Source organism: Notamacropus eugenii, chromosome 6, assembly GCF_028372415.1.
Source record: "Notamacropus eugenii isolate mMacEug1 chromosome 6, mMacEug1.pri_v2, whole genome shotgun sequence".
Classification (NCBI taxonomy): domain Eukaryota; kingdom Metazoa; phylum Chordata; class Mammalia; order Diprotodontia; family Macropodidae; genus Notamacropus; species Notamacropus eugenii.
In genome coordinates, this window is record NC_092877.1 from 341,367,899 (window position 1) to 341,395,390 (window position 27,492).

At 38.3% G+C, this 27,492-nt stretch overlaps 1 protein-coding gene across 7 annotated transcripts in view; it reads left to right on the plus strand.

Annotated features, from left to right (window-relative positions):
* Positions 1-18,717, plus strand: part of DCUN1D1 (defective in cullin neddylation 1 domain containing 1) — a 47,107-nt gene extending 28,390 nt beyond the window's left edge. For all 7 annotated transcript variants that reach the window (XM_072618367.1, XM_072618372.1, XM_072618368.1 and 4 more), the window contains 3 exons: positions 14,043-14,125; positions 14,417-14,513; positions 15,917-18,717. In XM_072618367.1, the coding sequence (XP_072474468.1) occupies positions 14,043-14,125; positions 14,417-14,513; positions 15,917-15,996 (260 nt within the window). In that variant the 3' untranslated portion in view covers positions 15,997-18,717. The remainder of the gene's footprint in view (positions 1-14,042; positions 14,126-14,416; positions 14,514-15,916) is intronic.
* Positions 18,718-27,492: the final 8,775 nt, after the last annotated feature.

Consider the following 27,492-nt stretch of genomic DNA (forward strand, 5'->3'; position numbering starts at 1 on the left):
CAGAAGAATAAAAATCAGCATAACTGATCGATACATTAAAAAAAAACACCTGAGATTGTGTGCAGTGTGTGACCCCTGTGGGCTGGTCCCCCAGAGGGAGGGAGTGGGTCGGGTTGGGGTGCCCTCTTACATCACTTCGTTCGAGTCTTGCTTGCTCTTTGTCATTTCATCACATTGACTCTGCGTTTGTTGGTGTGGTTGTCTCCATTTACATAGCTATGGTCTCTAAGCATATTGTTTTTTGGCTCTGCTGACTTTACTTACCTCAGTCCGTGTAGCTCTTTCCATGCTTCTCTGTATTCATCAGACACATAATTTTTGCAGTGCACAATTCAGTTTGTTTAACCATTGCCCAGTTGATGGGCATCTACTTTGTTTCCATTTCTTTAGCTAGAATAGCTATCCTGTGAAGTAGGAGCTATTGTTGTCCTCATTTTACAAATAAGAAACTGAGGTAAATGACTTGTTCAGGGTCATAGAGCTTGTTAGTATCTAATGTGAATTTTGAACTCAGATTTTCCTGATCCCAAAATCAGTGGTCTTACCCATGGTGTCAACCTAAAGTTATAAGCTCCTTTTCAGTAGGGATTGTTTTGTTCATTTATGTTTGTATATCAAGTACTTAATGTCTGGCACATAGTAGGTGCTTGATAAATACTTACTAATTATCAGTACTCACAATTCTTCCAGTTTTGATTGCCCTTTTTGTAACTAGCTTGTCAGTGTCATAACTAAAGTTTGACACCCTGGACTAAGTATTCCTTGTGTGGGCTGACCAGAACAGCATACAGTGGAACTCTTTTGTTCTGAGTGCTGTCGTCTTCATGTAGACTAGTACAGAATTAGATGCTTTTTTAAAGCTTATTTTTTTCCCCATCATGTTGCATTGTTAAATCCTGAGCTTATAACTTACTTTAAACCCCCTGGTTCTTTTTCCACAGGAACTGTCATCCCACTGTTCTTAAGCTGTAAGGTTGGTGTTCTGGACCCAAGTATGTTGCATCTGCACTCCCTTTTTTTCTGGGCTGGTTCACTCATCCCCATTCCTTAGTCAAGTCAGCAGCCAAAATCCCTGTGGACTGTTATGCACCGTCTTTACTTTCAGGATACTAGAATGATAACGTGTGTGTGTGTGTGTGTGTGTGTGTGTGTGTGTGTGTGTGTGTGTGTGTGTGTGTGTGTTGAGTAACCTCGCATTTACACAAAATTAGTAGATTAACCCTTAAATATAAATTATTCACTTCATAAGGCAAAAGCAATAATGATCATAGCAGTTACTTGGTAGAAGGCAAAGTCAGGAATTATTGAAAGTTCATCATCTGCCCTTCACCTGGATCACATTCTTCCACTGGTACATGTAGAAGCTACGGGGAAAAGTGGGTGCACACTTGGAGGAACCAAGGCAGGAAGGTATAGGAGTAGGGAAACCCATGTACCTGGGGAAACTCTGCTCGGTTCTGCAGGTCTTGATGTCCTTTGTCCTTTCAGGAAAAATCTATGCCCAAAAAGCTGCTTCTGTGCTCCCAGCTGGTCTTTGCCTCTGTTTCTCCCTATTGAACCATAGAAAGCTGTCAGGCACTTCCGAGGAGTATTGTCTCTCTTAGGCTGTTGACAGCAGTAAAGTACCTACCCAGCAGCTGGACACAGCTCTCTTCTGAACCCCCAGCTTTTCTCAGCCAAGGAGCTGGAAAGTCGACCATCTCTTCCATGTCTACTGTTCCATCTTGTTGTGACTTGTCCGGAGCTCAGCTTATCCCTTTCTTCAGCTTCTTGGTAGCTTCTTCTGGCTTCTTTTTTTTCTCTCTCAGTACTTCAAATTCAAGCCTCCTGGTGGTCAGTGACTCGTATTTACCTAATGAGGTAAAACTCAAGATGTACCTTTTTGTTGGGTATGAATCCAACAGTCCTTATGTAATTGGGTAATTACTCCTGCCCTCCCCCAGTTTTCAGTTCTTTGATTTCTAGTTTTGTCACTTATAAACTTTATAACCCTAAAAGCCATCATATACAAATGAACTAAACCATCTCTACTTTGGTCATTGCCCTGTCTTCAAACAAGCCTTTTCACCATGTTCATCAGAGGGGGCAGTGCTCTATCTGGCCCTCAGACCAGTCTGTGGGTCTGTAGATTCTGTGATAGACTCTGTTTTGGCACCTGATTTTATCGTTTTTCTTACACAAATGTTCCTTTTCTTTTTAGCAGTCAAACTGTTCTCGTGTGAATACATGTATGAATGACACCTTATTGACAGAAGGCTTTTAAGGATATCTTTTTACTTTCACATGAATTTATTTTTTGTAACATATGGCTTTTTTCTGCACTTTTCAGTCTTTCATAAGTCAGTCAACAGGCCTTAAGTGCCTGCTCCTTGTCAGATACTGTACTGAGCACTAGGTAGGTAAACTGAGACAGACAAAGACAGTCCTTATTAGGACCTGTCCAGGTTCTCAATAAAGATTGGATTTTCTCATCAGTATTTTGTAAATATGTATGCATGTGGATTGTGAAGTATTGATACTTGGTTACTTTTGAGGGTAATATTGTTTTGGTTTTTTTTTTTTTTCATTTTTGAGAGATTTCTTCCAGAGCTATCTAGTAAAATGATCCCTGGGTGCTTTTCAATTATATCACTTCCACTGTGAGTTTCTTCAGTGGTCACTTGGTCTCTGCAGCTCATCAGCTGAGTTTCATCTCCTTTAGTTCCTCTTAGGGTTCCATGCTGATGGTTTTCACTGTCATTGATAAGGAAAATAGATTTTTTTTAAAAATTAATTTATTTTTTGTTTTCAACATTGACTTCCCTAAGTTTTAGATTTTCTCCCCCTCCCTCCCCAAGACGACATACAGTCTGATAGGGGCTCTACGCATACATTCCTAATAAACATGTTTTCACATTAGGTATATTGCATAGAAGAATTATAAGTAATGGGAGAAACCATGAGAAAAACAAAACGAAAAAGAGAGTAGTCTGCTTCCCTCCACATTCTGACTCCATGGTTCTTTCTCTGGATGTGGACGGCATTTTCCATCCTGAGTCCTTTGGAGTTATTTTAGGCCCTTTCATTGCTGAGAAGGGCCAAGCTTAAAATCTGTTATCGCACACTGTGGCTGTTACTAAGTACAGTGTTCTAGTTCTACTTACTTCACTGGGCATCAGTTCATATAACTCCAGGTTTTTCTGAAAGCCTCCTGCTCATCATTTCTTATAGCACATCATTTCTTACATTCCATTACAAACATGTTACACAACTTGTTCAGCCATTCCCCAGTTGATGGGCATCTCCTCAGTTTCCAGTTCTTAGCCACCACAGAAAGAGCTATGATAAATATTTTTGTTTATGTGTGTACTTTTCCCAGAAAATAGATTGTTTTGGAAGCACATATAAATACCTCTTTGCTTTCCTTGTTTCATCTATAAATGGTACCAATATGATGTGGTACAGGTGGCTCTTATGCCAGGCTTTTTATCAACCATGTTTACATCTGCTTTGTGAGGTTTTATAAGGAGATGCTCCTTAGGATCTTCTACAGCTTTCTATAGCGTTCAGTGGAAGATTTTCTCTTCTAGACTGAATCCTTCTCTATGGTTTAAAAAGCCCAGAATAAAGCTGTCCTCTCTTCTGTGGTGGTTTCCTTAAGCCTCTTGCCTTTTCACTCTCCTTAGATCACTTCTGCTCGTGTCTTGGGATCTGCAAGATTGTGGCTTTCTTGCCAGCCTCCCCTGCAGAATAGTAAACCCCTGGATCTTGTCTTTCCTTATCTGACCTTTCGAGGCTGTTGTCTTCAAATCAAGGCATCCCTTCAGCATGCCCAGCTTGGATCTCCTCAGTCATGAGTGCTTGATGGAGGGACCATACTTGCTCTGCCCATTAGTTCTGCTTCAGCAGCCAGTTTTCTCCTTGGCGTACAGAATCTAATTCAGAAAAGCAATGCTTCTTGTCACTTTCTCCACCTTTGAAGAATGAAATTTATCATTAAGGCCCATTTCTAATTTTTCAGTAGTTCTGTTTTTAACATAGACATGTAAAAAGATGTCCATATAGTCCCTCATCACTAACAATCAAGCCTCTATGTCAGATTTTTGTGAACTTTTTCTTGAACTTTTTGGCTAATTCCTTCTGTCTAGGTGATATATAATATATTCCATTAAAAAATTACTTTTTTTTTTTCAGTTCATCCTCACATACTCACTACCTTTTTTTCCCTTTCTTTCTTGGATTTCCTCATATTACTATATCTTCTTAATATACAACTCCACCATCTCTTTCATTTTTTTTCTTTTAATAAGGTGTATACTTTCAGAATTACATTCCACGAGTCCAGTTCCACCATGTCTTGGTGATACTAGTTTTGTCATATTTATCTCCTTGCATTAGGAACTCTGTTTTGGTTTATTTTCTATACTTGATGCATGTGTATATAGACCTATCAGACTGGGTTTAGTGCTGGCTGTCTTCCTGGCTTCCATCTCCTATGAATTCCTGGTCATATCTTCTGCCATCCTTTATTGTACCTGCTGTTCCCATGTGTACTTATTATCCTTTTCCATTAGACTGTAAGCCTAGTGCAGTACTTAGCACTAAATAAATACTTGTTGATTGATACCAGGCTTGACAAATCTGTGTGGGCCTTTTCTTTCTACCCTTTTTTCTTTAAAAAACAAAACAAAAACCAGTTTCTTGATGCCTTTTGTTTTTACATCTCTATCATTTCCAGGCATTTTACTCCCTGTTCTCCTGAGGGCCCTCCATTGTAACAAAGAGAAGTAGTTCAGCAAAACCTATGAACACAATGATTATGTCTGATGGTGTATACAGTGCTTTGTGCCAGGGCTGTCACCACTACGAAGAAGGAGATGCATTTTGTCATTTCATGTACAGGGCCAGGACTGGTCATTACAATTATTCCTTGCCCATTTTAGCATCTTTTCCATTTGTGTGATTATAGTTATTGTAGCTTATTCTCCTGGTTTTACTTCACTTTGTATCAATTCATGTGAGGCATTGGTACCTAGAAGGATCAAGGCAGGCTTCTTGTGGGAGGTGGCTGAGGGCAGGAGAGATGGCTTTCTAGGGGAGAAAGGGGGAAGCTGGGGAGGAAGACAACTGGAGATAGAATGGCATTTGTAAGTAATAGCAAGAAGCCCAGAGTGTGTGACAAGGCTAGAAATGTGAGTGAGGGCCAAACAGAGGAGGCTGTATGTGATTCTGGAAGTAGTAGGGAACCCCTGAAGCCTTCTGGAGAGCAGAGTAGCATGGTTGGATTTGTGCTTCAGGAAGGTAATTGTGGCAGCTTTGTGAAGGATGAGAATCTTGAGGGAAAAAAAACCAATTAGGAAGCTGTTGTAGTAGAACAGGCAAGAGATGACAAGGGCCTGATCCTAAGGGCATAGGCATGTGAACGGAGAGGTGTAAATACTAAAAGTGTTTTGGAAGTAGAAATCAGAATGTTTGGAAATTGGATCTAGGAAGTCAGAGGGAGTGAGGAGGCAAGAATGACACCGGGGTTGTGAACCTGGGTGACTAGGAGGATCATGATGCCGTCACCAGAAATGGGCAAGTTCGCAAGAAAAAAAGTTGGAGCTGCCTTTGGGACATCGCATTTAAAATGTTCAGTATACAATTAATGATGTGGGACTGGAGTTTAGAGGAGAGCATAGGGCTATGTTTATAGATCTGGGAGTCTTCTGATTAGGGATAAGTGAATCCCTGGGAAGAGAGGATGGGGAGAGAAGGGAGCCCTGGCCAGATCCAGGGGACCACCGACAGTTAGGCGATAGAAGGGTGATGAAGCAGCAGAGGCAGCTGAACAGGAAGAGTTGGATGGGTAGGAAGAGGACCAAGATAGCAGTGTTACGAGAACCAGGGAGAGAAGATGACCAGCAGTTTTAAGGCTGCAAAAGATGGAGGAGAAGCCAGCAGATTTGGCAATTAAGAGGTTATCAGTCATTTTAAAGAGAGCAGTTTTGGTGGAATGATGAAATTGGGAGGTGGATTTCAGGGAGTTTGAGAAGTGAGTATGAGAAGAGAGGGAGTGCAGGCACCTGGTACAGATAGCTTTTTGTAGGAGTTTGTAAAAGTGGGGAAAGAGATTAGGTGATAGACAGTTCAGAGAGAGGTGGGGGTGTTTTGCAGGTAGGAAAGAATGGACCAATAGGAAAGGACAGATTGAAGATTAGAGAAGGTGGGAAGATGGCTGTGGGGGCTGCCTGCAGAGAAGACAAGAGCAGATGGAAGCAAAGGTACGGACAGAGAATTTGATTTGGCCAGGAGTAAAGGAGGAAGGGGTGTTCATATTCAGGGATTTTAATGGAGAGTGGGAGGAAAAAGAGAGATTTGGCAAATAGCCTTTGTTTTCTCAGTAAAATAGGAAGTAAAGCCCTCCACTGAAGAGGCTGGGACTCTAGCAGCAATGTGGTAGTGAGTTGAGAGGGGAAATGCATAAATTGTCTGTAAAATAAAATTGTAGTCATTAAATCATCTTTTCCATCATTTATGTTGGGAGTACATTTCTGTAGGAAAAAAAATATTTCAAAGGTTGAGTAAAGCTAGGACACCTAGGTTGAGTTCTTTTCCTGTCTTCTCTTATGTCTCTGTTTTCATTGGGTTGGTTTCTGAATTTCTGCTAAATTGAAACGGGATTTTTTAACTTCTTATGTTCAGATATAATAATTTGAACTATTAGGGCAACCTTTACTTAAATCATTCAGAACGGATGACAACGTAAATGAAATATTTTCCTGAGGGGGGATGTCAGTACGTTGGTTAATTTCCATTTCTCTGTTTTTTTCTGATATAAAGAGCAAAAAGGGTTTTTGTGAGGTTTTTTCCCTTGTGTTTGTGATATTGAATAATATGTTTGCTGTATCTGATGAAACAAATTCCTTTATTTTTGGTATTGGGAATTTAGTTAGGATTTTGAGAATGAAACATTAGGAAGGACCTTTATTGTTAGTCTCAGACTTCTAGATATGTGATACATTTTATTATTGACATTTGTAAGATTTGACCTTTTAAAGAATATAATACATTCCAGGCACAGACAGACAAATTGTATTTTTCCTGTGTCTTTTATTTTACACTAAGATTCTATATCAGGGATTGTAAAAACTGAAGATCCTATTTTAGAGAGACAGCAGTTCTTTTGACAGTTGTTGCAAATGTACATTGAACCCGCAACTCATCAACATTTGGCAAGAGAAAGGGAGAATTTTGAAGATTAAAAGGGGCAAGAGAATCAAAACAAATTGGTGGGGGGGAACAGGACTATAGTTTTCAACTGTGTGATATTCTTATTCTCTTTTCCTGTGATAAACATAAATAATTAAAAGTCAAGCTAATGTTTATTTCCATGACTGGTGATGCCATTTTTGATGATATACCTTTTCTCTCTTTATGCACTCTTCATCTGTTTCCTTCTCCCATTCATTTCATCATTATTTGTCTCCCATAGTCATAGAATCTAATAAGTCATTAGTCCTACCTTTAGTTCAACTCACGAATCTTCTCTACAATGTCCCTGCCAATGGTCATCTAATCTGTAACTGAACAGACTTCATTATTAGTATTTTTATGTTGAGGCAAAATTATTTTTTATATGATGTGATTTTCAGACTTCTTAAACATTCTTCTTACCTTCATAGGCACACACCAATTTTTCATCAGTAGCTCTCTTCCAATGTGGCACCTATAACTAATCCTGGTATTCAAGATATGTACTCAAGTACTCGAGATTATCTCAAAATTGTACTTCTGTTCATGTAGCCTTATTATCATGTACCAGTTGACTTTTGTTTTTTTTTTTAAATATCCTAGTGACTTTTTGTGAGTTCACAGTCAAATGTAGCCTCTTTGTGCTTCTTCATGCGAACTGTCATTAAGCTAAATTTCCCCAGCCTATACACAGGCAGTTAGTTTTTATTTTTAATATAAGTTTAGGAATTTACATTTCCTCTTGGTTAAATTTCATCTTTTAATTTGGACCAATTGTGTAAGCCTCTCAGATTTTAATCTTGATTCTTTTATCTAGTCCCTGCCTACATGAAGTGCACATTCTAATGGGGGAATGACATTATATACAAGTAACCAGTAACAGAAAAGATATGGAATGAGTGCCTAATGGAAGGGCAGGCCATACCACAGTAGTCCAAGGAGCCTCAAAGGCCATGTAGTCCAACTTGGACCTACAACGTTTGAATGAATGATATTCCAGCCTTTGCCTAAAGATGCCTTGTGAAAGGGAACCCACCATATCTTCCCACTTAAATGCTCCCTTTGAATCACTCTAATTATTAGACAGTTTGTCCTTATATCAAGGCTAAATCTGCCTCTACAACTGCTACTCATGTTTCCTAGTCTTTTGAGTCTCTGAGACTGAGCACAAATGATCATTTCTTCGTCTGTCATCTTTTCAGATGCTTGAAGATAACCGCCACATCCTCATATTCTTTTCTGACCCACCGTATTCCCAGTTCTTTCTCTTACCTTCTTGGAACCATCTTGAGTATCTTCATCCTGTTCATTTTCTGAACACTTTGCCTCCATGTGCTTCACTCCATATCTGGTCAGATGTGCTTTGACCAGTGCAAAGCTCAGCAAGCTGGCACCTTCCTACCTTATGCCCAAGATTGCATTAACATTTTGACTCTTCTGTCATGTTGTTGACTTTGATTGAACTTGGATCATTTAAAATCAACAAATCAAATGTTTTTCAGTCTTGACTACTGTCTAGCTACTCCTCCCCATATTTGTCCTTTTAATAGTAATTTTTAAAAACTAGCCCAGCATTCTGTCCTGTGAGAATCTTTGTGGGTCCTCATTCCCTCATCCATTGTGTATTTCTTCTTAATTTTATTTCATTTAAAAATTTGATAGGCATTCCCATACATTCCTTTCTTCAGATCATTTTGTTAGAAATAGTATCAGATTCCTGGGTTATCCCCTAGAGTCCCCCTTACAGCTAGACTTTGAACCTTTAATGATTATTCTTTGGAACCATTCAGCCAGCTCTAAAATTGTCTGATTGACCATTTAGCTCATATCTCATGATTCACAGAAGGTTATATCACGAGAGACACTTATTACATACATTGTTGAAATCTAGGTAGACTGTACCTACATCATTGCCCTTGTCTACCAGCTAGTAATACCCTTATCCAAAAGGAAATAGGATTAATCTAATATCACTTGTTTTTAATGAAGCTACCTTGGCTCTTGGTGATCGTTTTCCAACTAAATTTACTTATATGTCTTAAAATTTTGCCAGGAATTAGTCAAACTTATTAGCCAGTGTTAGGCATATTCTGCTGTCCTCCATTTTCTGCAAGTAAAATTTACCTTTCTTTACTTCTGTCACATATCTTCTGTTTTCTGCAGTCCTTCAAGGGTAACCGACAGTCACCTAGCAATAACTACTATTCAGTAGTTCTTACATCCTAGGATTTTTGGCTTGAGCTTGGAGTCTCTTAGATACTTTCTTACTGTCTTCATCTTGAGTTTCATCTTTCTAGGAGTTATTTCTGTTCTTTCCATTCCAAAAAATATCCTCCTTTGCAGAAAAGCAAAATATATTGAGCTCTCCCTTCTTTCTAACATTTGTTTTCAACCTGTCAGCAGTCCTCCACAGTGGTACTGTCCTTTCTCTGTTCTTCTCTTTTCCTTCAATATTGCTTTCAAAACAAAACAAAAAACTTAGATACCTCCATACCACAGTATAGAGTTCTTTCTTAATAACAGAGAAAAGGTGCTAGGAAAAGTAAAACAGCACATTGGCCATATCTGACAATTTATCTAAATTTAATATATTTCCAAAGTAGTCAAACCAATTTACAGCTCAACCAGCCAAGCATTAATGAGCCCGTCCTTAGCTTGAGGTGCCACCAGGGACATCCTTATGGTGATTTCCCATACGTAGTTAAAAATATAGTTCTGGAGCCCAGAATAAGATGTATGACTGAGAACCTAGATGTTGAAGTCATTTTGATCTATAGAGTTCCTCATTAAATCTAGATGATATCTAGGGTCCCGTGAAGTGCTGTTGGCTATTATAAATGAAAGAATGAATGAATGAGTGAATGAATGAAGAATGAGATGACTCTGGGAAGAGAAAAGATCTATTGGGCTAGTAATCCTGTCAAAAACCAAATGAGAATAGTTTGACATGCTTTATTCCTAATGAACCAATGCTGATTACTAGTGGTTATACTTTTATTTTTTAAAAGCTCATAAAAAAATCTTTTTTCAGGCATTATTTTCAAACTTACCAGTCTGTTTTTGGAAAATTTAATGAAAAACCATATACCTATTTTTAATCTTTTTTTCTTATCTATTTATTTATTTTTAGATTTTGATATTCATTTTCACAAAATTTTGAGTTCCAATTTTTCTCCCATCTCTCCCCTTCCCCACCCCATAATACTTTGCATTCTGATTACCCCTTCCCTCAATATATCCTCCCTTCTGTCACATCCCACCCTTCCCTTATTCCCATCTTCTCTCTTTTCTTGTAGGGCAAGATAAATTTCTATACCCCAATTACCTGTATTTCTTATTTCCCAGTTATATGCAATAATAATTCTCAACATTCATTTCTATTACTTTGAATTCCAACTTCTCTCTCTCCCTCCCTCCCTCCCCATCCCCACTGAGAAGGCAAGCAATTCAATATAAGCTATGTATGTGTCGTTTTGCAAAAGACTTTCATAATAATCATGTTGTGTAAGACTATATTGCTGTCTGTCCTACCCTGTCCCCCCCTTTTTTTCCTATTCTCTCATTTGACCTTGTCCCTTCCCAAAAGAATTTACTTCTAGTTACTCCCTTCTCCCATTTGCCCTCCCTTCTATCATCCCCCTCACCCCACTTGTCTCCTTCTCCCCTACTTTCCTGTAGTGTAAGATAGATTTTCATACCAAATTTAGTGAGCATGTTATTACCTCCTTAAGCCATATGTGAAGAAAGTAAGCTTCACTTTTTCCCTCTCATCTCCTCCCTTTTCTCCTCCATTGAACAAGATTTTTCTTATCTCTTTTATGAGTTATAGCTTGCCCTATTCCATTTCTCCCTTTCTCTTCTCAATATTTTCTTCTCTCCTTAATTTTATTTTTTTAATGGATATCATCTCTTCTGATTCAACTCAACCTGTGCTCTGTGTGTGTGTGTGTGTGTGTGTGTGTGTAATCCCTCCACCTACCCAAATACTGAGAAAAGTCTCAAGATTTACAAATACTATCTTTCCATGTAGGAATGTAAACAGTTCAGCTTTAGAAAGTCTTTTATGATTTCTCTTTCCTGTTTACCTTTTCATGCTTCTCTTGATTCTTGTGTTTGAAAGTCACATTTTCTATTCAGCTCTGGTCTTTTCATCATGAATGCTTGAAAATCTCTATGTCATTGAATGTATTCCCTTGAAGTGTTATACTCAGTTTTGCTGGGTAGGTGATTCTTGGTTTTAATCCCAGTTCCTTTGACTTCTGGAATATCCTATTCCAAGCCCTTTGATCCCTTAATGTAGAAGCTGTCAGATCCTGTGTTATCTTGATTGTTTTTCCACAATACTTGAATTGTTTCTTTCTAGCTGCTTGCAGTATTTTCTTCTTGACCTGGGAACTCTAAAATTTGGCCACAATATTCCAAGGAGTTTCTCTTTTTGGGTCTCTTTCAGGAGCTGATTGGTGGATTCTTTCAACATTTATTTTGCCCTCTGGTTCTAGAATATCAGGGCAGTTTTCCTTGATAATTTCATGAAAGATAATGTGTAGGCTCTTTTTTTGAACATGGCTTTCAAGTTGTCTCATAATTTTTAAATTGTCTATCCTGAATCTATTTTCCAGGTCAGTTGTTTTTCCAGTGAGATGTTTCACATTATCTTCTGTTTTTTTCAATCTTTTATTTTTTAACTTCTTGGTTTATCTCATAGTCATCAGCTTCCCTGAATTCGATTCTCTCTTTTAAAGAACTATTTTGTTCAGTGAGCTTTTGAACCTACTTTTCCATTTGGCTAATTCTGCTTTTTAAATCCTCCTTCTCATTGGCTTTTTGGACTTCTTTTTCCAATTGAGTTAGCCTCTTTTTAAAGGTGTTATTTTCCTTAGCATTTTTTTGGTTCTCCTTTAGCAAGGTGCTGACTTGGTTTTCAAGCTCTTCTGCGGCTTGAACTAATTTCATATTCATTTTGGAGTTACTGGATGCAGAAGCCTTGACTTCCTCTGATGGTATTCACTGTTCTTCCTCATCTGAAAGGATGGAAGGAAATACCTATTCACCAAGAAAGCAACCTTCTGTGGTCTTATTTCTTTTCCCTTTTTTGGGCATTTTGCCAGCCAGTTACTTGACTTCTGAAACCTGTGTCAAGAGGAGGGTCCTAGTGCTCAAGGCTGAGATACAGATCAACTGCTCAATTCCCCAAGGGCCTTTGGGTGGGGGCGGGGCCGCCATTAAAGGGCTGAGTTTCAGAACAGCTGCTCAGTTCTTTGAGAGGCTTTAAACTGAGCTGCCTGGACAATGGACCCAGGCTGCTTCCTTGGCCAGCATAGCCACCTGCTGCTGCTGCTTCTGCTGCTTCTGCTGTGGGTACTCCACTCCCTTCTTGCCCAGCTGGGAAAGCCCTCCAACACTGACCTTTGGAGCTTGCTTTGTCACTTGTGGGTTGAGGGATTTGAGACCCTCCCTGCTGGGAATTCTGCTCTGGAGGTCTGTTAAGGTCCTGTTCATCCCAGTGCTGTGCATCCAGGGCTGGGCTCCTCTCCACTCAGCATCCCATGAGATGGACCTTTCCTGTCAGCCTTGCAGGTAACTTTTGGCTGGAAACCTCTTTCACTCTGTTGTTCTGTGGCTTCTGCTGCTCTAGAATTTGTTGAGAGTCATTTTTTACAGATATTTTGTAGACTGTGGGGGAATCACTAGAGTATATGTGTCTTTCTGCTCCTCCCCCCGTTTTTATTTTTACTGTGATTGGTTTCATTTCCTACTGGGCTTCTAGAACGGTGACCTCAGAGACAAAAAAATTTCAGTTGAAGTCCTGCCCCTGACACACTTGTGTGAGATCCTGGGTGAGTCACTTAGTCAGTCAGTGCCCCAGTCCCCCTTCGGTGGCTGTAAATCTCAGAGAAGGTTGTGAGTGATCTGCATGCCTAGAGAAGCTCTTCACTAAGAACACCTAACACAAAGAAAATCCCAGGTTCTGTCCAGAGCCCTCTAGCACTCTTCTGGTATGTTTTCCAGCTCTCTAAGATCACTGACCTTGCCTTTGTAGTCACATTGACCGCTCTTTCTCAATCTGAAAATCTGAATGTGTTAAAGTGGGGGGTGCTTTTTTCCACTCCCTTCCATCACACTTGAATTCCATTTTGATTCTTTTACCTTTTCCAAGTTAAAGACTATTTTCATCAGTGAAGATGAAGGAAACAAAATAGGAATTAGATCATAAATCATAGGATTGTAGATTTATATCTAAACGGGCCCTCAGAGGAGATGTCACCCAACCTCATTAGATCCACAAGGGATGCTCAGGCCAGTGATGAGTTAATGTGACATTGCCAAAATTGCTAGGGTGGTAGTGAGCCTCAGGATAGGGGTGTTGTTGGAGCCCAGGTCTCTGACTCTGAAGCTAGTGCTTGTTTCTGCTCTGTTTTTTCACTGTCATCTCTGGACTTAGATTTCTGTTGTTATTCTTGTTCGGACATTTTTGTTTTCCCTGATATTTTTTCAAATTTTCCATTCCATCTGGAGTTTAACTTTTCTCTGACACTGTTCTTGGAATTGTCTTGTCTTGTGTCCCAGATGGGAATCAGAAGCAGAGTACTTTAAATGCAACCTAACTGAGATATTGGGCAATCTAGGTTTTAAGTGGGAGGCTGCTGTTGTTTGCCTGTCAATCTGTAGGTAAGTTCATCTCCATTAGGAACTATTTTCCTTTGGGAAGATCTTGAATATGTGTTTAGCCATCTGAACAGTTAAAAACAAATCCAGCTCTTAGATCTCAGAGTTGTTATAATACTACAGAGACAGATATTTTAATTGTGTAATATATTTTAATGTTGCAGATCTAGAAATGGCCATTGCCTACTGGAATTTAGTACTTAATGGGAGATTTAAATTCCTAGACTTGTGGAACAAATTTTTGTTGGTAAGTTTACATTTTTTCATTAATAAGACATAAGCGTGTGTGTGTGTGTGTGTGTGTGTGTGTGTGTGTGTGTGTGTGTGTGTGGTTGAAATGTTTGTTTTAAGAGTATAGTTGCTTGTTGAAAATATGTTGAACCCACCTCAGAACATTGTGATTCTGTTTGGTGCAATAAAAATTGATGTGAGAAGTTTGACCATTGCAGTTGTCATCTTAGCATTTTATCTGTTTAACATTTTTCATATTTATTTATTTCCTTCAGTTCAGTGACTTGAATTTCCCTTCTTTCAACAGGAACATCATAAACGATCAATACCTAAAGATACCTGGAATCTTCTTTTAGACTTCAGTACAATGATAGCAGATGACATGTCTAATTATGATGAAGAAGGTAACATACACTTTTACCTGATGTATTTATGTCCTTTCATCTTCTGTTCTATTTCCTTTTCCATTCTAATTTAAGTTTTTCTTTGCAGTTGGATGGCTTTCTGAGCTTTTGTTCATATTCATACATTAGTGTAGAAGAGACTTCCTCTGGTCTTTTGTCCTTTTCCTCCTCTTGCAGCCCAAGAGCCTCTTTCCTCTCCATCTTCCAACTTGTTTGTTCAGTTCCTGAGCTCGTTTGTCTCTCTAATGTACTCTCATTATTATTAACCTATGTTTTTGCGTTTTGTCTATTTATTTGGCAATGAGATTGTAAACTCCTTGAGTCTAGGAAGTCTGAAAGCCAAAAATTTATTCCAGCTGCCTAGTATACGTATAGTACCATCGGACCAGTAAACATTGAACACTCTCTGTGCCATCCTTCATCAGTGACAGTGACTGTCCATGGGACTTTGGGTTTTGAGTCAGAGTTTTCAGAGTGATGGCAGCTTTAGGTACACTTTGTTAGAATCCCAGAAGGTCAGATTTTGGTGGTACTATACTTACACAAGCCTCTGAGGGAATAGATGTTTTCTCGTCAGTATTTCAACCAACCCCATAGAGAATTCTGCAGTGGGCTCTGTCCTTTGGAACTAGTAAGTCAAATGGTCTTTTTTTCTTCTTGCCATGAAAAGTTTATTCTATAAAATTTTATTGATTTTTGATCATATTCAACTTTTTAATTGTCTTACATTCAGCTAGACAATTGACATGCTTCTATGTATGTATGGTTTTATTTGACATTTTTAATAAGGTGAGTTTGATTAATATGCTTTGTCTCATGTTTTATTGATTCTTAATGCTTAGGAATGGAGCACATTCCACCCTTCCATCAAAAAAAAAAAAAAAGACTCATTCACACACATACACGAAGTAAATGCATGGTAATTTCAGGGAAGCGCTCTGGCCACTACTATAAATCACAAAAGTGGAAGCTGATTTTTATGTAACTTGATGTGCTTTAATTGTATTATTTCACTTGAGCCTTCCTGCAGCTCTGTGGAGTAGATCCTAGTCAGTCAGCGAGCAATTTTTTAAATACCTTCTGTGTGCCATAAGACCCTTTTACAAATGGAGAAGTTAATTGGTCACATCACACCACTGGGAAGTATCAGGGATGAATTCAAACAGGTAGACGTGGTCTGCTGTCTAGAGTCAATTCCACCTGTCCAGAAAAATACCACAGTTTGGGTATAAAGCATTGAGAATAGAGAGTAGTGGTAGGTAGCTGGAAAAGCTGGTTACAGTTCTGATTGGTCTTTGTGCTTGCGTGGCACTGTCTTAGAAAATTAGAAAGAGTGGCTTTAGTCTCCTTATTTATCAGCTGCTTTTCCCCCACCCTTTGTTTTTTCTTTCTTTCTCTCTCAGGAGCATGGCCTGTTCTTATTGATGACTTTGTGGAATTTGCACGCCCTCAAATTGCTGGGACAAGAAGTACAACAGTGTAGCACTGAAGGAACCCTCTAGAGTGTACATAGTCTGTACAATAAACACAACGGAAAATTGCACAGTCAATTTCTGCTGGCTGGACTGAACTGAAGACCAATCCTCACACTAAGGGCAGAGGGTTGAGACAAAACATTAAGGATACATCTTGGACCATAGCATATTTCCTTCTTCTAATGGTGGTTTGGGCTTGTCTCCTAGTCTGGGCCGCTCTTGCCAGTTATAATTCCAACGTGGTGGATTTCATCTTCTCTCTGTGGACCATCCTAGTTTATTCTCCCTTAAGTCTTAGGAGCTTCATGGTGATTATTTTGAGATTTCCATTGTTGCATAAAGCACAATGCTGTCTTCATCAGAAAACTGTTTGGCATAAGAATTAAACAGATCAACATCACAAACACTTTATAAAAACTCCTTAAATATATGCTTTGGGCTAGTTGCAAAGACTATGCTGATAGCACTTCCTAAGAGAATGACATGTGTAAGTGTACTCGATCTGAGATGGTGTTTGGGTTTTTTTCCCTCGCAAATCACATGGATCATCCACGTTAGTTGATTATCTGATGAAAACAATATAGAAACAACCAGTGTAAAAAAATTATTAGAATAACTAGGTGCCTACCTGTGAAAGGTTTGTTGTACTTCAACCCCTTAATTTTCAAACAGTTGAAGGTACCACAGAGCTATTCTGCACTTAATACCATGTTTATGCATAGTTGGTCTGCAAGAGAGCTGTGTTGAGAAAAGCAGTCTGCATAATGTAGGCCTTTATTACTCTCTACATTGTGCATTATATAATTGGATTTCATTGCCATTTTGAAATGCTTATTTGCCTGTCTAATAAGTTAAAATATTGAATTTGTGTTTTGGATGTTTTAGATTGCCACACAATACATTATCCTAAATTTAGGCACGAGTTTGTCTGATCAACAAAGAGGTCCCCTTATTTATACAGGAAGGCGGTGAGTGCAGCATGAATTTAATTTGGGGAGTGGTTGTGATGAGCCCTTAAATCTTTACAACACAGGTACTGCTACTTCAGAAAAAGTCCATTTTGATCACTTCTCATTTTGTTGAACTTTGCTTTAATGACAAATCACCACGGTTGCCAAATATTGATTTCAGAAGCGCTTTCAGGCAAGCACAAATTAGATGCAAATTACCACACTAACTCTTTTGGTTTCCCTAAATTATTTCATTTATTCCACCATTCCTTTTATTTGCCACAGCTAAATTAGGATTGTTTTCACATCAAAGCAGGACTTGAGCTTGTTTGTTTTTGCATTACAAGACCCTGACTGCTTTCATGCTGAAACTGATCATTTTGCTTTCATTCCTTGACTTATGGCGAAGAAGTTCTTATTGTCTTCTTAAAATAAACCCTTCCATAAAGCAAGTTAAACCTGTCAGACTTTAGATGGTCAACACCCATTGTCTTTACTAGGGATAAGCGTCTCTGCTGGGTGTACCTGAATACTTGCTTGGCAAGGTCAGAGTTGTATTGTATTGAAATCAGTAAGTAGAGAGCGCTTTGGAACAGCAGCATGTTTTTATGCAGGTGCAGAAATGATTTTAGGAAAAAAATGAAATATTAAACTGCTTATTTTTAACTTTATGCTTGGAAGTTGACTAAAAGACTTTTCCCATAAGCAATAGTACTGTTTTTAAAAATTGTTCAGTCACACTTTCATTTCAAGAATACAGTCCTACCAACCAAATGAAAAAGTTGATGTTTCTATTCAAGTTATTGGAATTGGCCATTCAGAAAAAACAAAACTATATTTGCTGCTTTCAGTATTTCCTTTTTCTTTTCTTTTTTTTTTTTTTTGTAACTTGAATTATGAGAACTTTTAAAAGGTCTACAAGGCGTGCTGTTTTGTTAATTGTCTTAAAGGTTTTGAGTTTTGGTACCGTTCCATACAATGGATTAATCCAAGTGTGCTGTGTGTGGAAATAAGATCTCCTTAGTTTTGACTCCAATATCAATTCTGTCTTTACTCAAAGTCTGATATTGGTCAGCGGCCTTGTGCCTTTCTGTCTTAAAGATTATTCCTTTCTGAATGCAAGATCTTCTCAACAAAATAGTGTTTGTCATCAGTTTGGTACTAAACATTTATAATTACTGTGTAATTATAAACAAAAATACATAAAGCTTTGAATAATTATGTAGCATAAAAGTTAAGGCTGTTCACTTTGTGATGGCATCTCAGAATTTAACAAAACTATTACTAAGGTTGAAAAAAGAAGATTGATTTAACGTGGTGTGGTTATGCTATGGAGAAATGCTTGGTTACAGGGAATATTTTGTACTGAAAAGTGCTCACCCATGTGGCCACGTGTTAACTCTGTGTGTGCGTGTGTGAATGTGTGTGCGTTAAAACTTGGATTGCTTTCATTCATAAGTGCTTCAGTCCTCAGTCTGATAATAAACTCCCCCATGATGAGTCTTGGTTTTTTAAACTGTTCCACAGGTTCAGTTTTCTTTTCTGCCAAATGTCAAAAAAAAGGTACACACTTTAAATTGTAATGCTGTTTAGTACTAAAATGTATAAAATTAGAAGTGCCCACATATAAAAAAAACAAAAAACTTGAGATCAAGATTATCTTTAGTGAATATCATCATCTGCATATCTCTGTAAGTTCACTTGTGATTTCTTACAATCCCTGTCATATTACCAACAGAGGCAATAAAGCTTCAGTGGAATTGCCATGATGAAATCTCACATTAATTATTTTGGTGTATTATTTTTTAAAAAAATTAAAACTAAAAATTTTGGATGACTTTAAAATATGGAATGACTCCTCCTGGCAAATGCTCTTATGGCGAGTTTGGGGGAGAAAAGCTCTGTTCAGTCTTGTTTACTACATTTAAAGTGTTTACAACTATAATCTGGGCTGCTCTCATCTTTTATTGAACTATGCTGGAGTTGTGTAACGTGGTGTCCTAATTATCTGCCATTGAGTTAAATGAAATATTTTTTTAGAAAAGGGAAAATGATTGGTTATTCAATAAAATAACATATAATTGCTTTAAAATTATTTTATAATGAACTTCTTATTGGGAAATTCTGTTTAAATGAGGTGTGCTTTTTGGAAATAAATAAATGAGTCACTTATTTGGCTATCCAATTCAATACAACAGTCATTTGTTGAGAGCCTAGTATGTGCAAAGCACTGTGCCTGAGTGCTGCAGACTTAAAGATAAAATGAACAGTCTCTGCCCTCCAGGAGCTTTTGTTCTGCTTAAGCTGATGATAAGAAAATTACTTAAATTTCATAACTTAATTTGCACTCTTTTTAGGCTTTTAAACATGTTATTTTTAGACAATTTTTTAAAACTATTGTATCCCTAAGACAGAAGGGTAAATATCTCAAAAAAATTAAAGAATTTTTATTAAAAACACCAAGTAGCAAGTGATTTATGACCCAATGGAGAAAGTAGTTGTGAAACAAGTCCTCAAATTAATATAAATTTAAGTCATAACTTTTGTCTAGTTATTATAAAATATCCAACAACCCATCAGTTTTTGTGATTGTTATATATTTTAACGTTTTATGATGAATATGTATACGTTCTTAAATGAAATGTATCCAGTATGACAACTATACTGTGTAAAATAATAGACCTTGTAAGAAAGCTCTTTATATTAGCTGAAGATAAAATGCCTGCGTTATGAATTTTCCTCCCAACAGGGAATTGTGAGAGACCAAGGTTCAAATTATGATTCATCACTATTTTAAATGTAAACTGGGGGGGGGGGGGGGGTGTTTCTGAATGTCTCCTCATGAATGTCTCCTCACCTCTTATATCTGTGGAAGAGGATGGGAATGTTGTGGCATTCCTATAACAAAAAACATGACTATATGCACAGGTTGTGATTTGTGTAGGTAACTGATATGTATTTTTGTGACTTATTTAGTTTTCGCTTAAACCAGTACAAGTCATTTTGGTTAAATATCAACATTATTATATATCTATATACATATATATATATATATATACACATATTATATATGCACACACATCTTTGTATATGTATGTACATGTGTGTAATTTTAGTTAAGTTCAGGTTGTGGTTTCTGTTTGTACCTGATTATGGAGGCAAGGTAGTCCTTTTTAAAACAAAAGTCTCTGGCACAAAACAGTTGTTTACTCTATATCTTCTTTATTTTTTACTTGGGCTGATCATAAATGGTATTTCCTGCTGGTCACTCATATATTTCAAGTTTTCTTTAAGCCATATAAGATATCCTTGGACATTTTAACAACCGAGTGTTCTATTCTCATACATTTTTTAAAGTGTGATGTACTATAAAGCTAAATTTTGGTTTGTGTAGTCATTATGTTCTTGAAAAGCTAGCTACAAACCATATTTTTGCTACTTGAATCCTATCTCATTTAGGTGGTGAAGTAAGTCCCTTCACCCCATCTGGGCCTTTGTTTACTCATCTGTATATGTGAGGAGTTTGGGCTAGAAGATTATGAAGCTCCCTTTCAGTGCTAAATTGTGATCCCAGGAACCTACAGACATCGTATCTAAAGGCATCATTTGGCAAATCCTTTTGTGCCTTACCATCCTGCAGTGTGTCTTTTGTTCGCAGTGTGGTTGTTTTATTTTTTAAATACTGGGTTTTCATTAAAGGGAGGCACATTTAAACTTCCCTTTCTTGAAAACTGGTCCTCGACCAGAGTGTTTCCTGCTTTATTTCTTTTGCTGTCCTGGAGATCATGATGAATCTCTTGGTTTGAAGGGTACTCTTTCTGCTGCTTTGTACGTACCATTGGTCTTTAACATGTCTCCAGTAGGATGGAGCAGCAGGCCAGACACAAAAGAGAAGATTCTACCTGTTGTCAGAAAAGGATCTTGAATAAGGAAAGACATTTAAAAGAAATAGAAAGTTGAAAATAAGACAGAACTAAGTTGGCTGGGGACTAAGGTAGTAGAGAAAACTCTTGCCCCCAGAGTGGGTAAGGATCTCATTTCTTTTTAAATCACAAATGATTTAAGCAGAACTGAACCTGTTAAAGTGTAATGGGGAGGTGAGTGTTTTCTTATTTCAGATAATAAAATGGTCTTGCTGAGAAAAGGAGTACTGAGAAAAGGAAGAGGTTCAGAAAAGGCACCTTAATAAATTTAATAAGTAATAATAAAAGAGGCAGGATATGCACTAGATGATAGTTGCCCCTCCTGAGTCTACATGACACATGTTAGACTCTGTGGAAGAAAGTAATAGCGTCTTAATTATCTTTGTATTTCCCTCTTAGGATTCCAGAGGTCAGAAAAGCCAGGCTGAGTGAAAGAAGTGCTAGCTGACTGAGGTCATGGAAGGTAGGTGTTTTCATTGTGCGTGTCTGTTGGCTGTGATGGGTTAACTCCCCCAAAGACCTTTGGACTGTGGGTGAGGTGTAAAGATCAGCTCCTGGCCAGGCAGAGTAAGTGTGGAGGGGTTCCTCAGGGGGTACCTTTCTTATGCCAGGCACTGTGCTAATCAGTGTAGATGCAAGGGCAAAAACCCAGATAGTCTCTGCTGTCAAGGAACATGCATTTCACCAGAGGTATAAAATATGCAAGGGGTAAGTATAGGGTATATAGAAAATAAATGCAGTAATTCAGAGGGAGGCATTACCAATGTGGAACTAGGACAGATCTCTTGAAGAAAGTAGAGGTCCAAGAGTTGGAGATGGGAGAAAAGTATTTCTGCTATGGGGGACAGTTTGGACAGAGGCATTTCTGTCCAAGGAGCAGTGAGTAGGCCACTTTGGCTAAAGGATAGAATAAGGGGAATAGAGGATTTGAATAACATAACCAGACCTGAAAGATATGTTGTAGTCAAATCATGAAAGGCTTCAAGTGCCAACCTGAGGAGATTGTTGGAGAAAAGGCCATTGGGTTTATCAATTATTAGATCATTGTGATGTTGTAGGGAGCAATTTTAGTTGAGTGGGGACAGAAGCCAGATTATAGGGGATTGAGGAGTAAATGGGAAGGGGAGAAAATAGAGGCAAAGAATATAGACACTGATTTCTAAGAATTTGCCTGTGAAAAGGAGGAGAAATATAAGATGGTACCTGGAGGGGGAGGGTCAAGGATGGGAGAGATCTGCGTGGATCACAGGGAAAGACCAAGAGACAATGATCCTGGGGACAAGGTGGAAGAGATGGGAGGGGAGGGGAAGGAGCAAGGGTGCTAAGTAGAGGGATCGTCATTGTCAATACTCAGAACTGGAAAGCCTCCACCACCTGAAACTACCATGAGCTTTCATTTTCCTCTACACATGATCATCTTGTCTGCCATTTGTAGAAGAGTCACTGACTCCCCCTCTGTCGCCACATTCCCACCCCTTCCCAATCACTGTCTTAGAAAACAGTGTTTTATGTCTCTTGTATTACCACTCAGGGCTCAGACAGGTGGGTGTGGTGCCACTGAAAGAGAAGGGACTGCTTGCATTACCGCTGAGACTCCTGCTTGGCCTTTCTCAGCCTCCTCCCTGTAAGATAAATGCACTGACCAACCTATCCGTGCCTGAGTCCTCACAGTTTTGCTTCTGACTTTCTGGCCTTTAGCATTGCGGTCTTCTCTGGCGCCTCCATTGACCCTTGGGATCACTTCACCCTGGAGCATCATTCTGCTATGCCAGCCTTCTCCTATTGAGGAGTTCTTCAGGGGACCTCCATTTGGGGAAGACCCAGGTGTCCCCAGGAGGATACTTTCCCCCTGGAGCAGCTAGGTGCCACAGTGTGGAGAGTGCTGTGCCTGCAGTTGGGAAGTTCTGAGTTTAAATTTAGCCTTAGACTCTGCCTACCTGTGTAATTCTGGGCAAGTCCTTTCGCGTTGCTTTGCCTCACCTTCTTCAAATGTAAAATGGGGATAATAATGGCACCTCCCTCCCAGGGTGGTTGTGAAGATCAAATGACATATTTGTACAGCATTAAGTGTAATGCCCGGCACAGAGTATGTACTGTATCATTGTTGGTTTCCTTTTTGTGTTTTTTTCTGCCTCCACCCCCACCCATATTACAATGTAAGAAGCTTGAGAGCAGAGACTGCCTTTTTCTTATATTTTTTATCCATAATGCTTACCACATAGTAAGCATCTATTGAATGCTTGGTGCTTGTTGGGCCTTGATGACTGCCATGGCCTTTTCTAGGGTTGTGATGGAGAATCACAGTAGAACAAAGAGGCCATGTGTAACACCTGGCATGAAAGTTGGGCTTTACTTGGCATCATCATCATCATCATTGTCATGAACTTTCCAGGCCCTCTTAAGGACTGGGATGCAGGGGCGGAATTCTCACAACACTCGCTTCCTTCCCAATCCTTGCAATTCTCTCTCATTCCAGTCTAGGCTAACCCTAGTAGTGCCTCACTCACCTCCTTGTGAAATGACACTGACACTTTTCTTACAGATGGTATCAGTGGACTCTGCATTTTATTTTGATGGCCTTTTCTTAGTTCAGTCCTGTCAGATTACTCTGCAGTTTTGTACACTACTAAATTTACCTTTCTTTTTGATGTTTTTTCATCTCTTGTAGATACTACTTTCTCCTGGTTTTTACCTGTATTTTTTTCCATTTCACGCTTACTTTTTTTTTAAACTATGTAATAATTACTCAGCATCATTTTCAAAGCTACATAGCTTTTCTATGCTTTTTTTCTAAGTTTTCTTTTCTGTCCTGTGCACTTTATATTTTCTCCCCACTCTGCACTAGAGAAGGCTACCATTAGACGTGTGTGTGTGTGTATGTGTGTGTAAAAACAATACATAGTTCTGGTCTTTATCTGGATGTGAATAGCATCTTCCTTCATATGTCCTTTTTAGTTAATTTGAGTATTTGTAATTCTCAAAATAATAATCTTACAACAATGTTGCTGTTACCGTGTACAATGTTCTCTTTGTTCTGCTGATTTCACTTGTCATTGTTTCATACAAGTTTTTCCATGTTTTTCTAAAATCATCTAGCTCATCTTTTTTTTTTCGGAAGTCAGGTGGTTTATTTTTAACAGAAATCAAATGATTGTACAAAGGTTACAAATGGATTGCATAGGGGCATACCCTGTGTATATTTCTGCAGCATTGAAGGTTGGACAGCACAAAAAAAAACAGATCTTGATAGGTAAAGAGGTTGGTGTTGGAATGCAAAGGAAGTATTTCATACCTTAGACTGAGTCTGAGGTTTGAACAGTCCAATTTCATATAAAAAGGCCAGTGAGACAGTGAACCTGCCCTAGGGGCACAGACCACTTACATACCTTTATCCTGTAGCTCATCATTTCTTATAGCACAGTAGTATTCCATCACAGTCATATATCACAATTTGCTTAGCAATTCCCCAAATGATGGACATTCCCTCAACTTTCAGTTCTTTGCCACTACAAAGAGAGCTGCTATAAATATTTTAGAACACTTAGGTTCTTTTCCTTTTTCCCTGATCACCTTGGAAAACAGATCTAATAGTGGTATTGATGGGGCAGAGGATATACACAGTTTTATAATTCTTCAGACATAATTCCAAATTGTTCTCCAAAATGGTTGGATCAGTTCACAGTTCCATCAACAGTGAACTAGTGTCAAAATTTTTCCACATCCCTTCCAGTTTGTCACTTTCCCTTTTTAGTCACCTGATAGGTGTAAGAGGATATTTCGAAGTTGTTTTTAATTTGCCTTTCTAATCAATAGTGATTTAGAGCATTTTTTCATAAGACTATATATAGTTTGGATTTCTTCCTCAAAACACTGTCTGTTTATATCCTTTGACCATGTATCAGTTGGGGAATGACTTGCATTCTTATAAATTTGACAAAATTCTTTGTTTATTTGAGAAATGAAACCTTTATCTTAGGAACTGTCTGATTTTCTCTTTTCCTTCTAATCTTGGCTACATTGGTTTTATTTGTACAAAACCTTTCAATTTAATGTAATCAAAATTATCCATTTTATAACTCACGGTGTTCACTGTTTCATGTTTATTCATAAATTGTTCTGTCCAAAAATCTGATCGTTAAATATGTTCCATGTTCTTCTAATTTTTTTATATCTCCCTTTATATCTAGGTCATGTATCTTGACTGTATCTTGATAAATGGTGTAATTTATTAGCCTGTGCCCAGTTTCTTCCAGACTGCTTTCTAGCTTTCTCAACAATTTTTGCCAAATAATGAATTCTCATCCCAAAAGTTTAAATCTTTACATTTGTCAAACATAAGGTTATTGTAATCATTTGCTGCCTGTATCTTTACCCCTGCTCAGTGTCCTTCCTGTATCATTTATTGTTTTATACCTTATAATTGCTGCCCTGAAGACATTGCCCTGGGCATTTTTATCTTTTGCCAGTTTCATCTATTTTCATGCTATTTAGAAGTCTCCAAAATCTACATATCCTTCCTTAATTTCTTGCCGGAACTCAATTCTACATCATTAACTATCTGGATGTTCTGTCAGCAATCGAAATCAACCTGTCTAAAATGAGATTCATCTTCTCCTCAGCCTTCTATCACCTCTTGCCCATAAACCTGTTCTTCATCTCAACTTACTTTTTTCAGGGAAATACCATTTTGGTTACTTAGGTTCATAACTAAAGGGTCATCTTCTGTTTTTCTTTCTTCCTCCTGTCTAATCATGTTCCATCCATAGCCAGGCTATGCTGGTCCTACCTCTTTTCCTTGACTTTTTTTTTTTTTCCACAGTGTAGAAACAGCTGAATTTCCTTACCTGTAAAACTTCAGTTGTATTATTTGACCTTTAAGGTCTCTTCTGGCTTCAAGTCTGGTCTTTTGAATTAAAAGAACAAGAACCAAAAATGTTTACTCAGAGTTTTACCAAGGCTCTCTAGAATTTTTTTACCTTTTAACTTTGTTTTCTGTATGCTCTTGTAGTTGGTGTGTATATGGTTCTGCTTAGGCTGGTCTCATATAATTTCATTTAAGGCTTTATCTATTTCTGCTTATTGACATATGTATTTTTTACAGTCATAAGGTTTTACTACATTCATCTATGATAATTTATTGGGTCATTAAGGTTAATAACTCACTTATGCAGAGGTCTCAAAATTCCCCACATTCCAGTGGTAAAAACAGTAATGTTTGGCCTCATTTACATCTGTAGAAACAAGGCTAGAAGAGGTTGGGATGTGCTGAGGGCCACCTGACTTTGAAGCATCCAGAGCAGATTTGAACCCAGGTTTCTGATTACAGGTCCAACAGTTTTGTGATATTTATTGTATTTATTTTGTGTGTGTGTGTGTGTGTGTGTGTGTGTGTGTATCTATAGAAACACTATATCGGAATATTTGTTTCCCATTAGCCTTATTAATTTTGAACTTTTTAAATTTTGACCATTCTAGTTTTCCTAGACCAAACAGCATCTTAATTGCTCTCCCTGCTTTCAGTCTCTTCCTTCTTCAGTCAGTCCTCCTTTGAGTTGCCAAAATACTTCCACTAAATACAATGCCCACTTACTTCTAGGGTAAAATACAGATTGTTCAACCTGGCAACTAATCCCTGCACAACGCATCTCTAACCTCCATGGCCTGATAGTATTCTTTTAGACCATGCCAGTTCCCTTCCAGTCACAGCTACCAAAATGGTTTTGTTAGAGCACAAGTCTTACAAATCTTCTACTGTTTATGTTTGTGGCTCCCTATTACTTACAAAAATCAAATATAAACGTAACATATCTGACATTGAAAACTTTACACAATCTGACCTCAACCTACCTTCTTACCCCTTAGAAGACAAACTGGCTTTCTTCCTGTTGTTCACCCATGCCCTCCTACTCAGATGCCTTCCTACTCCAATTCCATCTCCAGAGCCCCTAGTTTCCTTCAGGTCTTAGTTTAAATGCTACTTTTTACTTGAAGCCTTTCCTGATTTCCTCCAATTGCTAGTGCTTTCCCCAAAAAATTACCTTTTAAAAATTTTGGTACACATCCATTTACATCTTTTCATCTCTTCTTATGAGACTGTGAGTTCTTAAGGGCAGAGGCTTTCACTTTTGCCTTTGTATCTCCAGCCTGCAGCACTATCCCTGGCACACTGGGGATTTAATAAATGTTTGATTTGTATGTTAAGCATAAGATTTCATGGCAGTGACTAATTAATGGACAGTCCATTGAGTTGGGTATTTATTGACCCAGGTACTCAACCAGAACCTCCACCTACTGCCTTTACCCAGTGTGTGAAGTGACAAGCTTGGACAATCACTTGTTCCTCCTCATCCATCTTCCCCACACTCAGGACCAGGAAGAGGAATCTAGTATTTCTTTCTCTCTACTTTTATATTTCTGGGCCCTCCTCTAACAATCACTCTGAGGTGTCTTTTTTAATATTCATTTCATTTCTTCATATCTCAGTTGCTTGTGCTCACATCAGCTTATCTCAAGGAGGTCAGGACCAGAGTCAGGCTTTCCTCCTCCCCATCTTCTAACTTCTCCTTTTTTTTTCCTTTTCTCAAACTTGAGGACTCTAGGGTACATATTGGCATTTTTTGGTACATTCTTG